We start from the raw sequence: 25,317 nt of genomic DNA, 5'->3' as shown, positions 1-25,317 counted from the left end.
CACAAATTTAGTTTTTACATGGTGTATTATTTTTACTGTTTACCATGCCCACAACATAACTTCAAGTCATCCATGTAAATTGGGAAGTTAAAAAACAGTCATTCTCAACCGACCATGTGCCACAGAAAACTTGCAACTACTCAAGTTATAAATGCAAATGTTTTGTTCATCTACTTGGTTATATATAAGTTCATTACTTAGAATAACCATTTGCAGGTACCAAATATACCCACATTGTATATACAAGAGCATACTATCAAATCATTGGCTGATGTAATTAAAAAAAACAGAATAAGATTTAAATCAGAATCTTCTAAAAGTATGGCTTTTGGGATCTAATTGAAGGATAAGAAGAGCAAAGTCAAATATAACCAGTTAAAAGACAGAATAAAACATTCAATTTATTATAGAGACAAAAAAAGATAAAGTACTCAGGAGTGAACCTAATAAAAATGGTATAAAATGTAAACAAGGAAAATTTTAAAACACTCCTAAAGAGCACGAAAGTGGACATAAACCAATATAGAAAGCCACCATGTTCTTAGATAGGAGACTCAACATCACAAATATATTAATTCTAAGTTAATTTATAAAATTAATGTGCCTGTAATCCCAGCAGTTTGGGAGGCTGAGGCGGGTTGGATCGCCTGAGGTCCGGAGTTCGAGACCAGCCTGAATAACATGGTGAAACCCCGTTTCTACTAAAAATACAAAAATTAGCCAGGAGAGGTGGCAGGCGCCTGTAGTCCCAGCTACTCGGGAGGCTGAGGCAGGAGAATCGCTTGAGCCTGGGAGGTGGAGGTTGCAGTGAGCCGAGATCACAACACTGCACTCCAGTCTTGGCAACAGAGTGAGACTCCAAAAAAAAATTAATTAAATAAATAATTAAATTAAAAATAATAAATGAATAAAATTAATATGATTCAAATAAAAATTACAAAAAGGTTTTTTTTTGCTTCTTGAACAAAACAGCATGATTCTGAAGATCATATGAAGAAAGTGAGATTAACTAGGGACACTGTAAAAAAAAAAAAAAAAAAGAGAGAGAGAGAATAATGGATCATGAACAAGCAGGAATCAAGAGACAGAATACAAAAATCCAGAAAAATGGGCCCATATACAAATGAGAATTTAGTATATGAAAAAGGTAGCATATAACCATCAGTGAGTTACCAATAGACTTAAAAGATTTTGGGACAACTAGATAGCTATTTAGAAAAAGATCAGTGGATCTGTATCTCATAAAGTTTGTTGAGAAAAACAGAACAAAGAATTAAATGCAAAAAAAGAAACCAGAAAGTATAAGATAAAAAGAGAAGTATAAATTCCTTAAAGTCTTTTCTCGGGGGAGTGGGAACCGAGTCTCACTCTGTCTATCAGACTGGAGTGCAGCAATCATTGCTCACTGCAGCCTTGAACTCCAGAGCTCAGGCAATGCCCCCGCCTCAGCTTCCAAAGTGCTAGTATTACAGGTGTAATACTAGTACCACGCCTGGCCTAGTAAATTCCTTAAAATCTGAACATGGAAACGCCTTTTCTAAGTATGACTTAAAATGCAGAAGCCATAAAATATAAGTCTGAGAAAAAAAAAAAATCCAAAACAAAACATCAAGGTCAAAAGACAAACGACATACTAGGAAAAAAAAAAAAATCTGTAACTCATATTAAAAACAAGGGTTAAGTACGTTAATATAAAATGGGCAGAGGATATGAATAAAAGGAAAAGTACACACACCTCTTTCCAGAGCCCCTAGAGTGTGTGAATCATTGTGGAGATTTGAGAAAACAAATGGAGGCTAAAACTCTAATTTGAGAGCATTCTCAGGGGTAATTATAAATCACAGATTTTACAGGATAAAAGAGAACTACAAACAAAATATTTGAAGCTGAGGGCTGGGTGCAGTGTCTCACGCCTGTAATCCAAGCACTTTGGGAGGCCAGGTGGGTGGATCACCTGAGGTCAGGAGTTTGAGACCAGCCTGGCCAACATGGTGAAACCCTGTCTCTACTAAAAATACAAAAATTAGCCGGGCGTGGTGGTGTGCACCTGTAATCCCAACTACTGGGGAGGTTGAGGCAGGAGAACTGCTTGAACCTGAAAGGCAGAGGTTGTGGTGAGCCAAGATCGTGCCATTGCACTCCAGTCTGGGCAACAGAGTGAGACTCTGTCTCAAAAAAAAAAATAAAATAAAATAAAAAAAGAAAGAAAAGAGCATGATGGAACTTTCTGGGATTATGAAAATGTTCTACATCTTGTTTTGGGTGGTGTTTACAGAGATACACTCAAACACCAAAAATCATCACATGAAACACAGAAGGTCTGTGCATTTTATGGTATATAAATTAATACCCCCAAAAAAATTACCTTTCAAATGACTGACGTATACTTATAAAACACTTTCCCTGATATAAAATTATTCAGGCTAAAGCTGCAAAATATGTATGTGTGTGTGTAAGTTAATGACACATGTTAAATCATGCTCATACACAAAGACACAATTCATAACAGGACCTCATTTATTACTACCCACATTATTCAACTGAAACCCATGCCCAAACATAGATATTAAGGTACACTCCTTTTCTGCCAAATAGTCACACAAAACAAAACAAACAAAACAAAAATAGCACTTTCCCCGCACACAGCAAAAACTAACCCTCAGTGGTGGCCGTAGCACATGGATTATATTCAGAATAATCCATAATATTTCATTTAAAATATTTCAAATTACAAAATTATACTTACTATTGTACATTTTAAATAATCTAGTATAAAAATAATCACATTCTTTCATATGCTGATTGATTAAAGACAAAATTCTTAATCCTGAATTCTACTTCCTTTGAAATGGCTTCAGAGAAAATCAATAGGCAAGCTTGGAGAAAAAAACGCAAAAAACCAAAACCAAGGAAATCCAAAAAGTGCAAGCATCCCCAGAAGAAGCACAAGTATAGATTCAGATTCTCATTCCCACAGTGTTTAGTAACACCAATACAATATCCCATGGAGAAAAACTGGAGAGTCATTTATGATAGAAATAAATTGGCTGACACGCAAAAGTGTTAAGTAGAATGTAACTTCAAACAAGCAGTTAAAAAAAACCAATCAGCAAAACCCAAGACAGAGAAAAAGCTTTGCTGAAAGAGGAAAATGCCTAAGCTTTATCAAGTGATACATACCCGTCTGTCGATCTTATCACCCTGCAAATTATACATTACAAATTATTCAAACATATTACTACTTCAGAAAAGTCTAAATCTGGAAAAATCCCTCAAATACTTTTTCATAGTCTCTCTACAAACTCAAGCCAATAATTTGGGACAGGATAGTTCTAATGATACTTCTTTTATACAATAAAGTTAGAGGATACATTTAGAGGATATATATTTTAGAAGATAAAGGATAATTTTATAGCACTGTGATTACTTAAGAATGGGGAAGACATCACCATCTTTAGCACTTCTCATCATGCATTCATTGTAATTTCAATGTTAAAGTGAAGTCTGCGGTGATGGTGATTAGACAGATAATTACTGTTTGACTTTTAAAAAAAAAGTTGTCAACAGATAGCAACGTGAGAATGCCAAGTAATAAATAAGTAAAGATATAAAAATTTAGGGTAGTTTTTTAAATCTCTAAGAGATAAGTATTAAGACAAAATAAGCTTTCAATTAAAGTAAGCCAATTTTAAACTTCAACTTCCTTTACACTATAGTTACTTTTTAAGCTTTCATTTATAATTTCTATGGATGGAGCTAATGTTTCTTTAAAAGCTCAAAATAAGGAAAAATTCAACGAGTGTGGCAGAATTAAAAACTAAAGACGGACACAACCACATTATTATGGGGAGTGGGTAGGATAACTACTTGCTAGAGCAGTGTACAGAACAATTTTAGATTTAGTCATGTTTTTACTCTCCCTGAGTGACTTTAAATGTCAATGACTTTAGAGTTTTGCTAAAGCATGAACTTGAACTGTTCAAAAGCAAGGCTGGTACATGTGGGCAAATCATGTAACAGAAAGTGACATTCCTAAATGCCTAGCACCTACACTTCAATAAAGCTTTGTTGTTCTCACTAAGATTCTAAGACACACAAAAATTTTTTGTTATGTTTTCCTACATCTTACTAGGTAAATGATATGCACTGGGGAGTTAAGGATTTAAGAACTCACGAACCTCAAGGGAATATACTGTATAACTATATATACAATGGACCACTGTTCCACTATTTCTAGATGATCAATTGCTTTGGGAAGAGAAAGAGGGAAATACACAGCTATGACTTTACTCTATTCCCTCCCATAAACTAACCTGAATTCAGTTACTGAGAAGAAAGAGAAAAATGACATGCATGAACACTGTGGATAATTTAAAAGCAAGACAAAACCCTCAAAATACCTTTCTGGCCAGAACATGTATTTTCATCATGATGCAGACCTTATAACTATTTAGCAAAACTATTCCTCTAACAGTATTTACTGCTTTTTCTCCACAAAACTGTTTCTGATTATGATGAACTAATAAGCAGAATAAGTCTTCTCTGTCCTTTTTCATCTGTATCTTCTAAAGACATCCTTAAATCCTGTATCACTGACATCAAAATGTACAGAACTTTTTCCCCCTTAGAGAAGTTTCATGCAAAACTTTACCTGTGAAAGGATATTGGTGCACTGTTGAAGTAAAGAAACTGGAGGGTTGCCAATACTTGTAGCAAGTTGAACCCTGAGCAACTGTTCTTTCTGGGTGGCATTTTCTTGCAAAGCATGGGCAAGGGCCACAGCAGCACACCAGTTTGAAAGTGAATCAGTAGAAAACAAACCTCCACATAATAACTGGCCAGCTGAAACTGAATTACCTGTTGCTACAAAGATGGCAGGCAGACAATAAAAATATATTAGATTTTTTACGTAAACCAAATTTTAAATCAATTGCTTTCTGTACACATAAAATAGTGTGAAATACCATTAAATATAATCATTAAACATGTGTTAATTAGTAGTATTAAATATACTTTCAGAATGATAAAAATCTGCTTTTCAAAGCAAAATGAACAATGAGAGAAAGTTATCTTGGAAGAAAAGTAACAGAACAAAGAAATATAGGTTGAGACTGGGCATGGTGGCTCACGCCTGTAATTCTAGCACTTTGGGAGGCTGAGGTGGGAGGATCCCTTGAGGCCAGGAGTTGGCGGTGCATGCTTGTATTCCCAGCTACTAGGGAGGCTAAGGCCTGAGGATCACTTGAGCCCAGGAGTTTGAGGCTGCAGTGAGCTATGGATCGTGTCACTGCACTCCAACCTGGACAAGGTGAGACCCTATCTTCCAAAAAAAAAAAAAGAGAGAGAAAAGAAACACAGGTTGAGTATCCCTTATCCAAAATGCTTGGGATCAGAAGTATTCCATAAAGAAAATGTGGTACATACACACAATGGAGCACTATTCAGCCATACAAAACAAAGAGATCCAGTCATTTACAACAACACAGATGAACCTGGAGATCATTATGTTAAGTGAAAAAAGCCAGGTATGTAAAGACAAACATTTGTTCTCACTCATTTGTGAGAACAAATAAAAATTAGAACTAAATTATTTACCATCAATGGTAGAAGGTAAAATTATTTACCTTTATTTGTGGGATCTAAAAATTTGTGGGAATTCATGGACACAGAGATTAGAAAGATGGTTATCAGAGGCAGGACAGGGTAGTGGGAAGTTAGAGGGAAGGTGGGGATAATGAATACAAAAATATTGTTAGAAAGAATGAATAAGGCTGGGCGTGGTGGCTCATGCCTGTAATCCCAGCACTTTGGGAGGCTGAGGCGGGTGGATCACGAGGTCAGGAGATCGAGGCCATCCTGGCTAACACGGTGAAACCCCATCTCTACTAAAAAATACAAAAAATTAGCAGGCATGGCGGCAGGCGCCTATAGTCTCAGCTACTCTGAAAGCTGAGGCAGGAGGATGGCGTGAACCTGAGAGGCGGAGTTTGCAGTGAGCCAAGATTGCGCCACTGTACTCCAGCCTGGGAAATAGAGGGAGACTCTGTTTCAAACAACAACAACAAAAAGAAATAATGAATGAATAAGATAGATATACCATTTGATTGCACAACAGGGTGACTATAATTTAAAAAAAAGGGTATATTTTATTTTTAATTTTTATTGCAGACAGGGTCTCACTTTGTTTGCCCAGGCTGGAGTGTGATGGTGCGATTTCGGTTCACTGCAGCCTCAGCCTCCCAGGCTCAGGTGATTCTCCCATCTTAGCCTCCCATGTAGCTAGGACTACTGGCGTGTGCCACCATGCCTGGCTAATTTTTTTTTTTTTTGAGCTGGAGTCTCACTCTGTTGCCCAGGTTGGAGTGCAATGTTGTGATCTCAGTTCACTGCAACCTCCACCTCCCAAGTTCAAGTGATTCTCCTGCATCAGTCTCCCCAGTAGCTGGGATTACAGGCATGTGCCACCACGCCTGGCTAATTTTTGTATTTTTAGCAGAGACGGGTTTTCACCATGTTCGCCAGGCTGGTCTTGAACTCCTGACCTCAGGTGATCCACCCGCCTCGGCCTCCCAAGGTGCTGGGATTACAGGCGTGAGCCACCAGGCCCAGCCTAAATTTTTGTATTTTTAGTAGAGATGGGGCTTCGCTATGTTGCCCGGGCTGGTCTTGAACTCCTAGACTCAAGCAATCTGCCTGGCTTGGCCTCCCAAAGTGCTGGAATTGCAGGTGTAAGCCACCATGCCTGGCTTAAGTATACATTTCAAAATTACTTAATGAGTGCAATTAGATTGTTTGAAACACAAAGGCTAAATGCTTGAAGAAATGTTTAAAAAAAAAAAAAAAGCATTTCAGATTTCACTTTTGGGATGCTCAACTTGTATTAAAATATTTTTGGCATCAAACTGATGATGGTAACATTCCAAAAACTTACCTTAATTAAAAACAACATTTCTAAAACAAACTTAAGGAAATGCCACATTTTGATCATTCTACTACATCAGGGTCTTATTTTCATTAATGGTCAGTAATTTTTTTACGGTAATAAATTTTTTACCAATTTTTTTTGGTAAATATAATTAAACAGACTTAAATTCTAACAAAAAACTTCAATGTATGTAATTAAAATGAGTTTTATTGATGTTTCCAATTACCTTTATGAAACTGCTCTTAAAGTTTAAAGTTAATAAAGGTAATTATTTCAAAAATTTATCTTAGGTAAGATGAAACATTTAAAGAACCCATAAAAAGGGTAATGACTCTAACCTATAATAGAACAACAGACTGAAAGTTAAATGTGATCTAACAGTAAAATTCATCTTCTTTTTTAAATTTTTATTTTTGAGACAGTCTCTCTCTGTTGCCCAGACTGGAGTGCAGTGGCACAATCTTGGTTCACTGCAACCTCTGCCTCCAGGATTTGAGGGATACTCCTGCCTCAGCCTCCTGAGTAGCTGGGATTACAGGCACCTGCCACCACGCCCAGCTAATTTTTGTATTTTTAGTACAGACGGGGTTTCACCATGTTAGCTAGGCTGGTCTCGAACTCCTGATCTTAGGTGATCCGCCTGCTTTGGCCTCCCACAGTGTTGGGATTACAGGTGTGAGCCACCGCACCCAGCAAAATTCATCTTTAGAATGACAATTATAATTAACAGTAGATTCTGTTTACTGGCATCTATATATGCTAAGTTTTGGAGTGAGTACTTTACGTAATGTAATGCCTGTAACTGCATTTATCCTCACAATGTTCCTAATGGGGTATTATGCCCACATAAAGATGAGTATTATTATCCCCCATAACTCAGTAAGGCTCAAGTTACAAAGTTATACAGCAAAAGTTATATAGCAAAAGAGAAAATTCTACAATGCAAACTCTTGTCTGACTCCAAAGCCTGTTGTCTAAATTTACCTGCAGGCTTTAGAATTCAGGTGTTTTTTTTTTTTTCACCTAAGCATGCAAAGTATTTTAGGCTAAAGCATAGAAAGAAAGATTCAATTAAAAGTTTGAAAGACAATGATTTACTTTTTCAAATAAAAATTAGAACTAAATTATTTACCATCAATGGTAGAAGGTAAAAGTGTTGACACGATTTCTCCTTGTCCTTTTTGGTTTTTATACAAGAAACACTGGAAACAATAGAGAACAGCACAGCGCAAAACAAATGGCTGCCTTTCATTAACCATGGACATGAGAAGTACTACAATTGCCGGTCTGTTGCATTTAAAAAGAAAAGAACAAAATGAAACAATGCAACCCAAGTATACAAGTCAATAACTAGTCATTTTTGTGGACTGAAGAATCATAACCAGAACACCAGCAAGTTAAGTATTTCTATCTCTATTTCACAGAAAACTGTAGCTGACAGTGAAGTGACTGTTTGCTTAAGGCATACAGCTAGGATGTGAACGACATGATATCTGAATCTAAGTATCTAAATTCCAAAAACTACCAACTCTTTTAAAATTCCAATATCATTTATCTTGCAAGATAATTTCTAGTTTCAAAACATACAACTAAACTTCTTTAAAAAGAGTAAGATGTGTATATGAGATACATTAACAACCCAAAGTTTTTACTTCCTCAGAGTAATCTCAATATTTCCCCTTCTCTACCTTGGTGGGTTTGAAGGTGCATTTACAGACGCAAAGTAGTCTTGGTTTACTTGGTAGCCTCGAATAACTTCTGATACAGTATTTATGGTCTGTTAAGGGGAAGAAAGAAGAAGAACATTTAGAGAAATTAAGCCAAGAAGGAAAATGTTTCCAAGAGAAAAAAATCTTATATTCCACTTTTTAAGGGCCAAAAGCACCAAAACATCAATGATAACGTTGTAATCTTGTAACACTTTCTCAAGGTAAAATTTTAAAGCATTAAGCATGGGTCTCCAATAAAACAACACCTGACATGCCTTTTAAATCTCAAAAACTATAATACTATTCTCTAGGAGATGAAATATCTATTTCTATAAACACAGAAAAAAGGTTTTAAAATAATCAGAGAACAAAGTTAAAAGATTAAAAAATTCAAGGATAAAGTTAAAAAATAAAAAGACTATTTCAAAACATGTTATAAAAGATAAATATATACCATTTTGTTAATTAAAAATTAATTTTTAAAAAGACAACTTACCCAGAAAGCCTACTAATAGAGTTGCAGAAAGAGAACAGAAAAGAGGTCAGGCACAGTGGCTCATGTGTGTAACCCCAGGACTCTGGGAGGCCCAGGTGGGTGGATCACTTGAGGTCAGGACTTTGAGACCAGCCTGGCCAACATAGTGAAACCCCGTCTCTACTACAAATATAAAATTAGCTAGGCATGGTGGCATGTGCCTGTAATCCCCATTACTTGGGAGGCTAAGGCAGGAGAATTGTGTGAACCCGGGAGGTGGAGGTTGCAGTAAGCTGAGATAGTGCCATTGCACTCCAGTCTTGGTAAAAGGGCAAGACTGTCTCAAAACAACAACGACAATGACACCACCACCACTACAAAACAGAAAAGAGAAAATTATCAAGGAATGCCAAAAATACCCTCAGAACTGAAGGATGTATGTTTCCAGCTGAAAGTGCTCAGTGAATGATAAAAATAACTGGAGAGCAACGGAATAGGGAAATGGTCCACAGGAAAGCATATCATTAGTACATTTCAGAAAACCAAAAAAAAAAAAAAAAGATCTCAAAAGTTTCTAGAGATAAAAAGATTACGTTAAAACAACAACAACAACAAAAAACAGAGTAGGATTATAATGGCTTCAAGCTTCAAACTTCCTAACAGCAACACTGGAATGATGTTCTGAAAGTTTAGTATTAGTGATTTCCAACCCTGAATTCCCTATCTAGCCAAACATTAAATTCTGAAAGTAGAGGAATGACATTTTCAGACATGAAAGAGCCAAAAATAAAATAAATCCTTTTTGTTATTTACTCTTTTTTTTTTTTTTTTTAAGAAAACTAAGAAAAATAATGGCCGGGTGCAGTGGCTCATGCCTGTAATCCCAGCACTTTGGGAGGTTGAGGTGGGCAGATCACTTGAGGTCAGGAGTTCGAGACCAGCCTGGCCAACATGGTGGAACCCCCCGCTCTACTGAAAATACAAAACATTAGCTGGGCATGGTGGCAGGCCCCTGTAATCCCAGCTAGTTGGGAGGTTGAGGCAGAAGAATTGCTCAAACCCAGGAGGCAGAGGTTGCAGTGAGCCGAGATCATGCCGCTGCGCTCCAGCCTGGGCGACAAGAGCGAAATTCCATCTCAAAACAACAACAACAACAACAACAAAAGAAAATTAAGAAAAATAAAGTTAATGAACCAAGGGATAGAGGAAAAAGATATGTGATCTAGGCCAGGAGTATTGGCTCATGTCTGTAATCCTAACATTTTGTGAGGCCAAAATGTGTGGATCATTTGAGGTCAGGAGTTCAAGACCAGCTTGGCCAACATGGTGAGACTGTCTCTACTAAAATTACAAAAATTAGTCGGGCGTGGTGGCGGGCACCTGTAATCCCAGCTACTCAGGAGGCTGAGGTAGGAGAATCGCTTGAACCCCGGAAGGCGGAGGTTGCAGTGAGCTGAGTTCATGCCACTGTACTACAGCCTGGGCAACAGACTGACCCTCTGTACCAAAAATAAAAATAAAAAAAAAAAAGGATCCAGATAACCAAGGAGTCTGTCAGGAGAGAAGTAAAGGAAATCCTAGGAGGATGGCAAAAGAAAGTCCCAGGACAAGAGACATGGGGCAGAATTAGAGCCCAGATTGGAGCAGGAGAATGGAAGGTCTGCAGGTGGCCTGCGGTGGGGAACGAAGTGTTAATATATGATTATTAAGCATATATACCTCTGCATATATAGAGTAACAGTAAAATGAAGAACACAATTTGACTCATGGATGAGAAAAATATATATTTAAAAAAGGATATAGGGCTCTATTTGGCTTAGCAGGAATGGTATCAATACAATTGTAAAAATATAAACCCCAACTATTGATTTAAATATAAATTCCATAAAATAATTATGGGGCAACATGAGGAAATAAAGTGGGACTTACAGTAAGGACAAGTGAGGCTGAAGGCAGTCATTTTTGTTATAAAACTTTTATTATTTGTACTTTTGATATTGCACGTGTTAATTTGAGAAAAATTTTTTAAAAATGTAAACAAACTGAACTTTTCTTCTTCAAACTAACTTCTTTCTCTTATAGGTAAGCAACAGAAAATGCCACACAGGGGAAAAGAATTTACTATTCAATGAATCTACCGGTTGAATAAGACTAAGTCACATGGTTCTCAAAATCAAAATGTAAATCATACTGTGCACTCCTGTTGAATGTAATAAAATTAATGAGAAATCTTTGTAGATGGATCTGCAAAACTTTAACATTATTATTTATGGACTATAAAACTTGAGGGATGAGTATATCTTTTGGAATCAATACTTTTATCATTATGTGAATTATATTTTAGTAAGATCATTAAAAATTTTAACCTAAAAAATGGTTAACTATTACAGTTTTTCCCTCAGCAAATATCTAATTCTTCCTAGGATTCAGGATTTCAACTTCCACAGAGTTAGCTTTGACTTCATTTGCTTTACCTCAGTCAGGATATCAGCAGGAACCCCAGTAGCCATTAGGATAGTACAAAGCTGCTGCAATAACCCACACTGGAACATAGCCTTCTGGCAGCTACTGGTAGCACCAGGAGGGTTGGTGGGAGATACCAGTACACGAACAAGCTGTGAAAGAAAGAGAAAACAAAATTTGTCTCTTAAAGATTTGAAAAGGCTTGAGGCAAATCTGATCTATGTGAACAAGAAACTCTGCATGAAGTATTCCCTTAGCTGCTCAGCCACATTTAAGTGCTCTTTCTTTTGAGCTCCTATGGCAATAGTTCTGTGACAGTAATACTGCATTATGCCTCTTACTTAAGGTTGTCTCCTTCAGGTGACTGTGAATTTCCAGAGAGAAACTGCCTTGGTCATTTTTGTTTCCCAAACACAGTACTTGTAACAGTACATATTCAATAAGTAAATGGATGAATAAGTTACAGAGTGGCAGATTTCTTATCAAAGTTAATAATAAACTACCTAATAAGACAGCAGATCTGAAAAGAGAATGACCTGATGGGTGATAAATTTCCCCTCAACTGGAAATATTTAAAGAGAGGCTAAAACCAACATCTGGAGAGATGGTAAAAGATTCATGTATTAGGCATGGGGTGGGCTGCACTGATTGCTAATGCCAATTAAATTCCTATGATTCTATGATTACTTGGACTGTAAACTTAAAATTTCAGAAACATGAAAAAAAGTTATCTCAAATAACCAACACAGTTACGTCTCCAAATTAAAATATTTTATAACTAAAAAACTTTTCAAAAGATGTTTTCTTTAAATTTAGTCTGCAAAATTTGAATTAAAACTCTGCAAGCAGATCAATTTGTGTTTTCAATGGCTCAGAACACAATCATGATAACTGTGATGATGAATAGTTCCAATACAGAATGTGTATGTCCAAACAGGAAAACAATGATGCATTTTTATTTGGTGTATGATAGAGAACTTAAAATATAAGCAACTCTAAATAAAGTTATACATAAAGTATTCCAACAGGTTCTAACAGAATAGCAGAAGATAACTCCTGGCCTGTAAAGTCATGAGTGAATCTGCTATTCAGTATTGCAGGTGGAGAATATATTAAAATGAATTAAACTCAGTTCCTTTGCTTTGGAGTTTATGGTCTTCACGACAAGTGTAAGAAAGAAAAGCTTTACTAAGCTACAGAAAGCCAGTTTATTCACTTTTGAAAAGTAAAGAATTCTTAAAAGAATCAATTTGTTATATAATGAGAATACTGTAATTTTCTGTTTACATGCTGTACTCTAATAATTTTTTGGTATTTTTTTTTTTTCTGAGATAGGGTCTCATTCTGTTGCCCAGGCTGGAGTGCAGTGGCATGATTATGGTTCAATGCAGCCTCAACCTCCTGGGCTTAAGTGATCCTGCCCCTCAGCCTCCTGAGTAGTTGGGACAATGGGTGGACACCACCACACTGGGCTGATAAAGACCATGTTGCCCAGGCTGGTCTCAAACTCCTGAGCTCAAGTGACCCCCACCTGCCTTGGGCTCCCCAAGTGCTGGAATCACAGGTGTGAGTCACCACACCTAACCTACTTTACTTTTTAAACAGTGACACTTCCTTCAGAATAATTCTTTACATAGTACTCTAAACCATAAAACATGTTTAGCTTTCTCAAACAATTTAACTTTTCACTGTTTGATATGAAATACATGCTTTTGTACATCATCAGATTCTCTCACCCTATTTTTTTTTTTTTTTTTTTTGAGACGGAGTCTCACACTGTTCCCTGGGCTGGAGTGAAGTGGCGCAATCTCGGTTCACTGCAACCTCCACCTCCCAGGTTCAAGTGATTCTCCTGCCTCAGCCTCCCAAATAGCTGGGGTTACAGGCGCCTGCCACCATGATCAGCTAATTATTTTTATTTTTAGTAGAGACGGGGTTTCACTATGTTGGCCAGACTGGTCTTGAACACCTGACCTCGTGATCCACCCGCCTCAGCCTCCCAAAGTGCTGGGATTACAGGCGTGAGCCACCGTGCCCGGCTCTCTCACCCTCTCTAATCACATTTTGGAAATTACTTTTCTGGAGGTATTTCCTTATTTAAGAAAGCAGTGTAGGCTGGGCATGTGGCTCACACCTATAAGAGCAGCACTTTGGATGGCTGAGGCAGGAAAATTGCTTGAGCTCAGGAATTCCTGACTAGCCTGGCAATATACTGAGACCTTATGTCTACTAAAAATTAAAAATCCAGTCAGGAGTGGTGGCTTGCGCCTGTAGTCCCAGTTACTCAGGATGTTGAGGTGGAGGGATTTCTTGAGCCAGGGAGGTTGAGGCTGTAATGAGCTGTGAGGATACCACTGCACTCAGCCTAGGCAACTAAGTGAGAACCTGTCTCTTAAACAAAACAAAACAAAGCAGTGTTGAACAAAGCTATCAAGCTTACCACTTGGTGACACTGGTTCTAAAACATTAAAAAACTATTAACTTCTTGAAATGTATAATACCAACAACTGAAAACGGAAATGATAAGCTGGGAGTACAAATAGACTCTGTGACTAAGTTTTCCTGTAAAACACTTTTCTAACAGTTTTTAGGCATATTCTAACTAGGGTAACTGCATAATTTATAATGCAAACGAGGACACTTTTGAAGTGAAAGAGGACGCCATTAGTAATTACAAAACGAATACCGTACTGGCAAACTGGGGCACAGATTACCCTAATTATCAATCAATCCTATGCAGGCAACTTCCATGGCATGGGACAACATTCAGACTCTAATTACTAGAGGAGCTAACCATCTAGTTAGGTCCAAAACTTCCGAGAGACACAGGTGTAATTCAGAGACATTCAAAGGCCCACAAGAATTATGAGTTCATAAGTGAGGAGACTAGTATAAATTTAAGAGTTTGGAGAAGGAGGATTCAATAAAGGAGTAAGTAACTTCAAAGAACTTCAAAATTTTCTCTGATGAGGAAATAATTTGGGATCCTACTGTCCTCACTTTTATTATTACCACTAAGCTTTCACCATAGAGCATCAATAAATCACAGGTGGTCTGTCAATTTAACATGTATTGGACTTAAAACTCAAACTATCATCTTTGAGGGCAGGACATGATCATTCATTTCCTAGTATCCAGTGCCTGGCTCTCAGTAAATGCTTACTGAATGAATTTATTTGAACTTAATATTTTGAATATTAAAATTTATCCTATCAGAGCCCTAAATGAAGAAAGCAGGTTTTTAAAAATTCAAATCAACAATCTAACCTATTATTCCCTAATGTAAAATCCATCAGGAAACTGTATGTCTGAATTTGCTTTAAAATCATACAGCAAAGAGAGGAATAAACGATGAAACAAAATTGCCAGATGTTAATAACCGTCAAAGCTAAGTAATGGGTAGGCAGAATCTCTAGCTGGAGGATAATTGCAAATTTCCATATTAAAGAGTTTTTAAGTCAACCTGAAACCCATCAAATATTCTGGATTTATCAAATACAAGCAATTTTCTTCTCTTTGTAAATATCACTGTCAAAATTCTTACCACATTTATGTCTAAGGATAGTATACCTGTAGCATTAGATGTAGATTGGTCACTTTCTGTGCAGACCAGCCAGAATTTTCATCTCCAACTTCAAACCAAGGTTTCATACGTTGAATATATGAGCCTTCTTTAAAAAAATTTTGATTGGAGTTGTTGTTTTTTAACAAGTTTTGGAGCAAAATCAAACAATCTTCAACTACTATACCTGGGGAAATAATGTAACACACAAGTGTTAAGGCTGATAAACCCTGACACAAAACTCTCAAACATTTTTAAAAAGATAAATCTCCATGCTCAGCATCTCTTCAATATGGCGAGACAGATAGATAGTCTGCTCTGACACCTGATGGCCACAGGCCATAATCTGCATGCTCTTTCTCAGGTACCCTAAAGATCTCTTGACTTCTACGTCAAGTACCCAGTTGCCTTAGTAACTCATCGTTTATCTTCAAATCCCAGCTTAAACATCATTTCTTCAGCAGTGATTACCAAGACTACAGGAATAGGTTAGTGTCACGAGTTACATGCTCTTACAGTAGCCTACTCCTTTTATTATTAGGTAGTGTTTGTCTTCTCCACTAGATTATAATTCACAAACACTTATAAACAGCCTACTTACTTCTGTATCTTTAGCAGAGACAGAGACATGGTATCATGTATATACACAGTACTTAACTATTAAACATTTGTTGAATGAATCAACCGTATCTTATCTGATTTCTAAGAAGCTCTTAACATTGTCTCTTCCTTGAAACTTCCCTTGGCTTCTAAAACATTACTCTTTCCTGATTTTCCTTACAGCTCTGCAGGTTCTCAATCTTTCATTGTTTCTCTCCTCCATGGTTTTATCCTTTTTCTTCTTTGTTTACAGCATATACTCTCCAGGGCAGTTTCATCCACACTACAGCTTTCACTATTATCACAGTGAAAACTCTCCAATTGATCTCTACTTTACCAAGTATTATAATAGATTAACGAATGACCTCCATTTCTCCTGATAAACATATTGACTGATGCTGGACGCTGTAAGTAACGACGAGTAAGCTCATCTGGTACATCAACACTTTTACTCCTAATAGTTGAGCTATATGTTGACAAAAATCAATTATTTTTTTAAAAAAAGACTCATTTTTTTAGAGCAGTTTTAGGCTTATAGAAAAACTAAGTACAAATGGAGTTTCTCTACACAGACATCTACTTATTGGTTCTAGACTTCTGCAATAAAGCAAGTATCACAATAAAGTGAGTCCCACAAATTTTTTGGTTTCTTAGGGTATACAAAAGTTATGTTTACACTATAATGTAATTTATTAAGTGTGCAATAGCATTATGTCCAAAGAATGTACATACCTTAATTTAAAAATATTTCATTGCTAAAAAATGCTAATGACCACCTGAGCCTTCAGTGAGTCATTTTACTCCCAGTAGAAATTCTTTCAAAATTGGAGTCAATTTTCTCAAACCCTGACACTGCTTTATCAACTAAGCTGATGTAATATTCTAAATCCTTTGTTGTCATTTCACCAATGTTCACAGCATCTTCACCACTTTCTTTGCTTATCCATAAGTAATAACCTCTCATCTGTTAAAATTTGATCACGAGATTGCAAAAATTCAATCACATTTTCAGGCTCCACTTCTAATTCTCTTGTTATTTATACCTTATCTTCAGTTGGTTCCTCCACTAAAGTCTTTAACCCCTCCAAGTCATCCATGACGGTTGTTGGAGTCAACTTCTTCCAAACTCTTGACTTCCCACGAATTACAAATGTTCTTAATGGTATCTAGAATGGTAAATCCTTTCCAGAAGGTTTTCAATTTACTTTGCCCAGATGCATCAGAGAAATCACTGTCTATGGCAGCTATAGCTTTATGAAATGTATTTCTTAAATATTAAGACTTGAAAGTCAAAATTGCTGGGTGCAGTGGCTCATGCCTATAATCCCAGCACTTTGGGAGGCTGAGGTGGATATATCAGTTGAGGTCAGGAGTTCGAGGCCAGCCTGGCCAACATGGTGAAACCCTGTCTCTACTAAATTACAAAAATTAGCTGGGCATGGTGGTGCATGCCTGTAATCCCAGCTACTCACGAGGCTGAGGTACGAGAATTGCATGAGCCAAGATTGTACCAGTGCACTCCAGCCTGGGGGACAGAGTAAGACTCCATCTCAAAAAAAAAAAAAAAAAAAAAAAAAAAAAAGGAAGTCAAAATTTCTCCTTGATCCAGGGGCTGCAAAATGCATGTTGTGTTAACAGCATGAAAAAAATATTATTGGCCGGGCACAGTGTCTCACATCTGTAATCCCAGCACTTTGGGAGGCCATGCAGGCGAATCACAAGGTCAGGAGTTCGAGACCAGCCTGGCCAACATAGTGACACCCCGTCTCTACTAAAAAAAAAATACAAAAAATTAGCCGGGCACAGTATTGGGTGCCTGTAATGTTAGCTATTCAGGAGGCTAAGGCAGGAGAATCACTTGAACCTAGGAGGCAGAGGTTGCAGTGAGCCGAGATTGCACCACTGCACACCAGTCCAGGTGACAGTGCGAGACATCTCAAAAAAAAGAAAACAGTATTATTCTCTTTGTACATCTCCATCAGAGCTCTTGGGTGATCAGGTGCATTGTCAATGAGAAGTAATATTTTGAAAATCTTTTTTTTTTTAAAGCACTGGGCTTAGGAAAAAAATGCTCTTAAATAGATGTGTAAGAGATGTGTGTTCAGTAAATGTGTGTTCAGTAAATCATGCTCTTACATAGATGCGCTGTCTTCCAGGCTTTGTTGTCCATTTATAGAGCGCAGGCAGAGTAGATTTCGTAAATTTAAGGGTCCTAGGATTTTCAGAATGGTAAGTGAGCGCTGGCTTCGACTTAAAGTCAACAGCTGCACTAGCTCTTAACAAGAAAGTCAGCTTGTCCTTTGAAGCTCTGAAGCCCGGAGGTGACTTCTCTCCAGATACAAAAGTTCTAGATGGCATCTTCTTCCAATAGAAGGCTGTTTTGTCTACACTGAAAATTTAGCATAATTCATCAATTATCTTAACTAAATCTTCTGGATAAACTTGCTGAAGTTTCTACATCAGCACTTGCTGCTTTGCCTCATACTTTTGTTAGGGAGACAGCTTCTTTCCTTAAATCACATGCAGCAACATCTGCTAGTTTCATGTTTGTTAATACAACATCCGTTCTTCCAACTTTCCTTGTGCAGCTTGTTCACCTCTCTCAGTCTACAAAGAATTGAAGAGTCAGGGTGTCACTCTGGATTAGGCTTGGCTTAATGAAGTGTTGTGGCTGGTTTCATTTTCAATCTGGACTACTAAAACTTTCTCTATATCAGCAATAAGCCTGTTTTGCTTTCCAATTATTCATGTGTTCACTGGAGTAGAACTTTTTATTTTCTTCAAGAATGTTTCCTTTGCATTCACAACTTGGCAATTTGGTGCAAAAGGTCTAGCTTCTGGCCTCAGGTTTTAACATGCCCTCCTCTGTATCTTCAGCAGAGAAAGCTTAATCATTTCTAGCTTTTGATTAAAAGTGAGAGATATACAACTCTTCTTTCACTTCAAAACTTAGAGGCCACTGTAGGGTTATTAATTTGCCTGATTTCAATATTGTTACGTCTTAGGGAATAGGGAGGCCGGTGGCGGGGGGCAGGGCGGGGGGTAGAGAGGGAGAGAGAGAAAGGATGGGCCAGTCTGTGGAGCTGTCAGAATGCATATAACATTTTTGCTTAAGTCTGCCCTCTTATATGGGCACTGTTTGTGGTACCCCAAAACAATTACAATAGTAACATCAAAAATCACTGATCACATCACCGTAACAGATATAATAATGCAACGTTTGAAATATTAATTGTAACAGAGACATGAAGTGAGGGCGTGCTGTTGGATAAATGGAGTCAACAGACTTATTCAATGCAGGGTTGACACAAGCCTTCAGTTGGTAAAAAATATACTCCCCGGGAAATGCAATGAGACAATGTATGCCTGTACTTTCCAGTTCCCCCATCATTAATATATTGCATTAATACGGTACATTTCTTACAATTCATAAATATTAATACACTATTATTAAATTCCACAGTTTACATTAAGGTTCACTCTCTGTGCTATAAAGTTCTATGGGTTTTAACAAAAGTATAATCTCTTGTCTCCACCATTACAGTATCATACAGAATAGTTTCATGGCCCTAAAAAAATAACCTGAGCTTCACCTATTCATCCCTTCCTTCCTCTATCCCCAAATCCCTGGCAACCACGGATCTAAATATTTATGGTCCACATAGTCTTGCCTTTTCCAGAATGTCACATATAGCCGACTCTTGAACAGCTGGGTTTGAACTGTATGGGTCCACTTATATGTATGTTTTCTTCCTCTCTGCCATCCCTGAAACAGCAAGACTAATCCTTCCTTTTGTTCCTCAGCTTACTCAACATAAAGATGACAAGGATGAAGACCTTTATGATAATCCACTTTACTTAATGAACAGCAAATACATTTTCTCTTCCCTCTGATTTTAATGTTTTCTTTTTTCTACCTTATTTTACTGTAAGAAGAGTATATAATACATACAACATGCAAAATGTATTACTTGACTGCTTATGTTATTGGTAAGGCTTCTGGTAAACATAGTCTATTAGTGGTTAAGTTTTGGAGGAGCCAAAAGTTAAAAGCAGATTTTCAACTGTCTGGGGCATTGGTGTCCCTAAACCTTAAGTTATTCAAGGGTCAACTATAGTTGGAATAATACATCATGTAGCTTTTTCAGACTGGTTTATTTTACTTAGCAATGTGCCTTTATGCTTCCTTTATGTCCTTTCATGGTTTGATAACCCTTTTCTTTTCATTGCTAAATAACATTCCATTATATGGATGTAGTACGGTTTATCTATCCATTCAATTCCTGAAGGACATCTTGGTTGCTTCCAAATCTTGGCAATTACGAACAAAGGTGCTGTAATATTAATGTGCAGGTTTTAGTGTGAACATGTCTTTTTTTTTTTTTTTTTTTTTTGAGGCAGAGTCTCGCTCTGTCGCCCAGGCTGGAGTGCAGTGGCCGGATCTCGGCTCACTGCAAGCTCCACCTCCCGGGTTTACGCCATTCTCCTGCCTCAGCCTCCCGAATAGCTGGGACTACAGGCGCCCGCCACCTCGCCCGGCTAGTTTTTTGTATTTTTTAGTAGAGACGGGGTTTCACCATGTTAGCCAGGATGGTCTTGATCTCCTGACCTCGTGATTCACCCGCCTCGGCCTTCCAAAGTGCTGGGATTACAGGCTTGAGCCACCGCGCCCGGCCTTGTGTGAATATGTCTTAAACCAATTTGGGTAAATACCAAAGAGTGTGATTGTTGAGTCGTAAGACTATGTTTAGCTTTGTGAGAAACCACTAAACTGTTTTCTAAAGTAGTTGTACCATTTTGCATTCCTATCAGCAACAAATGTGTTTTTGTTGTTCCACATCTTCGCCATCATTTGGTGTTGTCAATGTTTTCTTTAGTTTTCCTCATTCTAAAAGGTATGTAGGGATATCTCATTGTTTTAATTTGCAGTTCCCTAGTGACATATAATGTTGAGCATCTTTTCATATGGTCATTTGCCATGTGTGTATCGTTTTGGTGAGATGTCTGTTCAGATCGTTTGCCTATCTTTAAATGGGGTTATTTTCTTATTTTTCAGTTTTAACAGTTCTAAATATATTTTAGATACAAGTCCCTTTTCAAACATGTGTTTTGCAAATATTTTCTTCCAGTATGTGAAGTGTCTTTTCATTCTCTCAACAGAATCTTTTGCAGGACACAAGTTTTCAGCTTTAATGAAGTCTCATCTATCAATTTTTTTTCTATGGATCACACTTTTGGTGTTGTATCTAAGAATCAATTGTTTCATTCACAAACCTAACATGCTATTTGCACTGGTTATTAATTAAATACTATATAAAACTACCAAAATATGTGTGAAAACAGTTATTTTTCTGAAAATTAAATTTAAGTCTTTGGCAAAACTCAATGAAAGGAAGTCACTAAAAATACAGCTGTTAAATATGGATAATACAATTCTAAAAGATAGAGAAGTAATTTTAAAAACCCAGAAATATCCTGCAATCTATTTTAAAGAAATCAAAATGCAAATCCTACATATTATAGGTGTGATGTATGCAAGGAAGATGATGAAAAACTTTAATCAGCATACTCATATTCAAAGTAGTAGTTCTGGCCCTATTCCAAAGATGAGTACATAAATATACACCTTTATTTTATTACATTTAACTTTAAAATGCTTAAGGTGCACATTTTAAATGCTTTTAAAGAATTCCTGATTTAACCAGACCTAATCTCTCCAGATTAGAGGCTTCCTTACCTCCTATTGATGAACCACGGGGCTCCTCATCCTATGAGGAGGAACCACTCTATCTGCCTCTTAGGGAGGACCATAAATATCTATTAAATTATTGTCTGCCATTAGGACCATCGGAAGGCTTTGAAGGAATAAGCATGTCAAAAGCCCTCACTACAACTAGCAGGCCTTCTTTCCAGCGTGCATCTTAGTGAACCCTAGAGCCTTAATGGCCACTAATCACTCACAAAGAGCCACTGAGACTTGTCTTAGCAATTAGGAAAACTTAGCAAATTCTACCTTTCCTTAAACCCCTATTTTCTTCAATTGCCTCCAAAAATGTACACCTCCCTGGTCATCTCTGCTTTCCCAGTTTTTCATTTTACAATAGTTTGCATTTCCTCTCTCCCATTTAATCTCCTTTCATACCCTTTCATGATGCCATTGCCAACTCTCAGATATTGGTTAATAAAACACGCTATAACCTCAATTATATCTTGAAATGCTCCTTTTCTTTAAAGAATCTGCTTTATCTTCCAATGTTCTCAAGTGAAAGTAATTCATGTTCTCAATCCCATGTACCTTAGAGTCAGTATGTTGAATCTATGACCCTCCCAGCCCAGTGTACTTTCAAGAGACCACAGTTCCTCTACTCTCATAAAATACTCCTGTTCCCTCGAGGCTTGGCTATATGGCTGTACCATCTCTTATTACTTCTCATTACAGATATGTAACAAATTCAGAGTCACCATCCTTTGGCCACAGAAAACATCACTGGCATCTTGCTCAAAGTCTTCTTTCTCTAAGCTCTGCTGTCATACTTAATTTTAATTTCAACAGCAACCTGTCTAATACCTAGACCACTCAGTTTTTTTTGCCTCATCTTTGGCGATAATCCTCTCTTACTAAAACCTATTTTTGCTGGGCGCGGTGGCTCACGCCTGTAATCCCAGCACTTTGGGAGGCCAAGGCGGGCGGATCACGAGGTCGGGAGATTGAGACCATCCTGGCTAACACGGTGAAACCCCATCTCTACTAAAAACACAAAAAATTAGCCGGGCGTGGTGGTGCGCGCCTGTAGTCCCAGCTACTCGGAGGCTGAGGCAAGAGAATGGCGTGAACCCAGGAGGCGGAGCTTGCAGTGAGCCGAGATGGTGCCACTGCACTCCAGCCTGGGCGACAAAAAAAAAAAAAAAACCCTATTTTTGTGGCGCAAGTATTTTCAACACATTTTTTTCTATGGCTTCCTTGAATCTTAGTCCATCAACCAGATGCCTTTCTTCCTACTTTTAGAAACCCCCTTCTGTTTTTATTTCCTTCCCTATCTAGCTTAGATTATACAGATCTTCATTTCTTCCACTCTACAGGAGTGGAATATACTCTGTTCTCTTGTCTCACTGTCTTTTCATAGCACCTTCCCAGAAAAGGCCCAACCCTGTGAAAAACTATGAGTTTTGTTTCTATATTTGCACCTAGGCAGCTGAGTGCTGCTAGGGGAGAAAATAAATTACATACTCAAGTAGTTTGTGCTGTTGTAAAATCATGGTGAATACCCTTAATGGGGCCCTTATCCCCCGCTTTGTCTTTTTTGAGGCAGAGTCTCATTCTGTTACCCAGGCTGGAGTACAGTGGTGCGATCTCAGCTCACTGAAATCTCCACCTCCTGGGTTCAAGTGATTCTTGTTTCTCAGCCTCCCAGGTACCTGGGATCACAGGTGTTTACCACCACGCCCAGCTAATTTTTGTATTTTTAGCAGAGATGAGGTTTTGCCATGTTGGCCTGACTGGTTGTGAACTCCTGGCCTAAAGTGATCCACCGGCCTCGGCCTCCCAAAGTGCTGGCATTACAGGTGTGAGCCACCAAGCCCAGCTGGGGTCCATATCACTTTGAAAATCTTCCTAATTATAATAGTTAACTAGCTCTCTTATTCTCCAAAAGACTATTTCTAACCTTTCCCATTAATTGTCAATTGTGTCTTCCCTATTCACTCAGCATATAATTCTGCCTTCAACTCAACTCCCTATCATCAAATCTGGAAAAGGACATGCATAATAATCTATAGCTTCAGAAAAATAGAAGAAATGTAGCAATGCAGTATTTGAAGAGATATAGGTGAGATTTTCTAAATGAGGAAAGACGCCAACCTAGATTGCAAAAGCCTAACAAATATGAAACAGGACAAAGAGAAATCGATAGTCAACATGCTATAGTGAAAGAAAAAGAGTATAAATAAGAGTTCCCATTTCTGCCTCCAACTGTACTCCCTATACCCTAACAATTTAGTGAGGACAAAAGGAATGTCTTCAAATTTCTTCATACTATACCTCCATCACTGTTCCCCTCCTCTGAAATAATGTCCAGTAGTCTCTCAAAAGCATTTTCAAAAGCAACAATTTTCTGGATTGCACCATTGCTTCTTGTTAGTGCCTGCAGTAGTAAGACGCCCTATACAGAAGAAAGAGAATGTTTAGTGTAGTACAACATTTATGAGACATTTTAAAATTACTTCAAAAATCACAGAATTTTAGAACTGGCAGGGATTTTGCAAGTCCAACTCCTTTACTTTATACATAAGGAAAACAAGAACAGAATAGTTAAGCAATTTGTCTCCCTAAGGTTATAAATCTCAAAGAGACAGAGACTAGACTAGAATCCTCATCTAACAATTCCTAGGTCAGTTATCTTTCAACTTTATGATATATATATATATAAATACGCTAGAATTCCTTTATATTCATTAACCACTACATAGCTTTCATTGCAGCTTAAGAGTTGAGCATGAAAGTATCTGTCTCAGGAATGTCACTGCACATGCTTCAAAATAGTAATAATGAAAAACTTGCAATTCAATAACATAAATCAACGAACACCACCAAATTCTAGTAGAGAAAGTTCAGAAATTCTTGTAAATATCTGGCCTCCAAATCCCCAAAACTTGATTCTAAGTCAAAAGAAAAAAGGAAGATGAAAATTGATGCTTTATGAATGGCATGTCCAACACAAGACAATTCACAGCAGCCTTTGCCTCTGACTTCCAGTTTTTCTCAGCTCCTGGTAAGCTGGATATAGTTTACATATTTTATAATCTCTTTATCATTCAAGAAAAACTCACTATTCCCATTTTTGCTTATTTTGGTATTAAGCAATTTATGAGCCCCTAAGTGTTAAATAATAGCATGATGGTAAAAGAGACAAGAAATATTTTACGAAAAAAGCACAGATATTATTGTAGAGGAAGAAGAATAGCAAATAGGTAATAAAAAAGTCCCACAGAGGCAAACCAGCTGTTGGCTATCAGTACTGAGTAGGTAAGTATTCATATAAGACAAAAAATGCCCATGACTTTATTGGGCTTATTCCACTCATTTTCTTGTCAACTTTCAACATTAATATGGGAGAAAAAGGTGAAAAGTTATTTTTGGATGTCAAATTCTCCCACTTAATGCTGCCAATTTCAGTTTAACTACTAACAAAGAGAAGAAGAAATACAGTGGAGAAAACATTTAGGCTCTGAGTTAGATAAAGTGGATTTAAAAACTGGTTGCCCAAACACTGCCTGTTCCTCAAAAACTAATGAAAAAAACAAAACAAAACAAAACAAAAAAAAACTGGTTGCCCTACTGACTAGTTGTGCCAACTTTAAGCAAATTACATGAATTTATAGTATACTCATGTAATATCTCTGTCACAGGTTTTTATAAAGACTAAAGGAGATAAGTTCTACAGAACCCACTAGCTTTCAAGGTCTTAGTATATTTTAGTTTCTTTTCTCTTTATCCTCTTGAATAGGTTTATCAAAATAAAAATACATGGTTACAAAACATGCAAAAACCAAAAACCTAAATATTACAACAAAAACAGAACTTAAT

General features: G+C 37.3%; 1 protein-coding gene and 1 long non-coding RNA gene across 4 annotated transcripts in view; one reads left to right on the top strand and one right to left on the bottom strand.

The window, feature by feature from the left end:
- Nucleotides 1-11,590, top strand: part of LOC139362400 (uncharacterized) — a 39,578-nt gene extending 27,988 nt beyond the window's left edge. Inside the window, exon 3 of the long non-coding RNA XR_011621241.1 lies at nucleotides 11,192-11,590. This is a non-coding gene — a long non-coding RNA (uncharacterized lncRNA). The remainder of the gene's footprint in view (nucleotides 1-11,191) is intronic.
- LOC105477273 (USO1 vesicle transport factor) overlaps nucleotides 1-25,317 on the bottom strand; it is a 92,116-nt gene that overhangs the window by 16,389 nt on the left and 50,410 nt on the right. For 2 of the 3 annotated variants that reach the window (XM_011733716.2, XM_071093511.1), the window contains 7 exons: nucleotides 23,773-23,893; nucleotides 15,143-15,321; nucleotides 11,584-11,724; nucleotides 8,614-8,702; nucleotides 8,058-8,212; nucleotides 4,652-4,863; nucleotides 3,181-3,201 (listed from right to left, as the gene is read on the bottom strand). In XM_011733716.2, coding sequence (XP_011732018.2) covers nucleotides 3,181-3,201; nucleotides 4,652-4,863; nucleotides 8,058-8,212; nucleotides 8,614-8,702; nucleotides 11,584-11,724; nucleotides 15,143-15,321; nucleotides 23,773-23,893 — 918 coding nt within the window. The remainder of the gene's footprint in view (nucleotides 1-3,180; nucleotides 3,202-4,651; nucleotides 4,864-8,057; nucleotides 8,213-8,613; nucleotides 8,703-11,583; nucleotides 11,725-15,142; nucleotides 15,322-23,772; nucleotides 23,894-25,317) is intronic. The other variant, XM_011733719.2, reaches the window with a different exon arrangement.

This window comes from Macaca nemestrina, chromosome 3 (genome assembly GCF_043159975.1).
Source record: "Macaca nemestrina isolate mMacNem1 chromosome 3, mMacNem.hap1, whole genome shotgun sequence".
In the NCBI taxonomy this organism is placed as follows: Eukaryota; Metazoa; Chordata; class Mammalia; order Primates; family Cercopithecidae; genus Macaca; species Macaca nemestrina.
The sequence above is the reverse complement of the archived record's forward strand: the minus strand, read 5'-3'. Positions and strand labels throughout refer to the sequence as shown.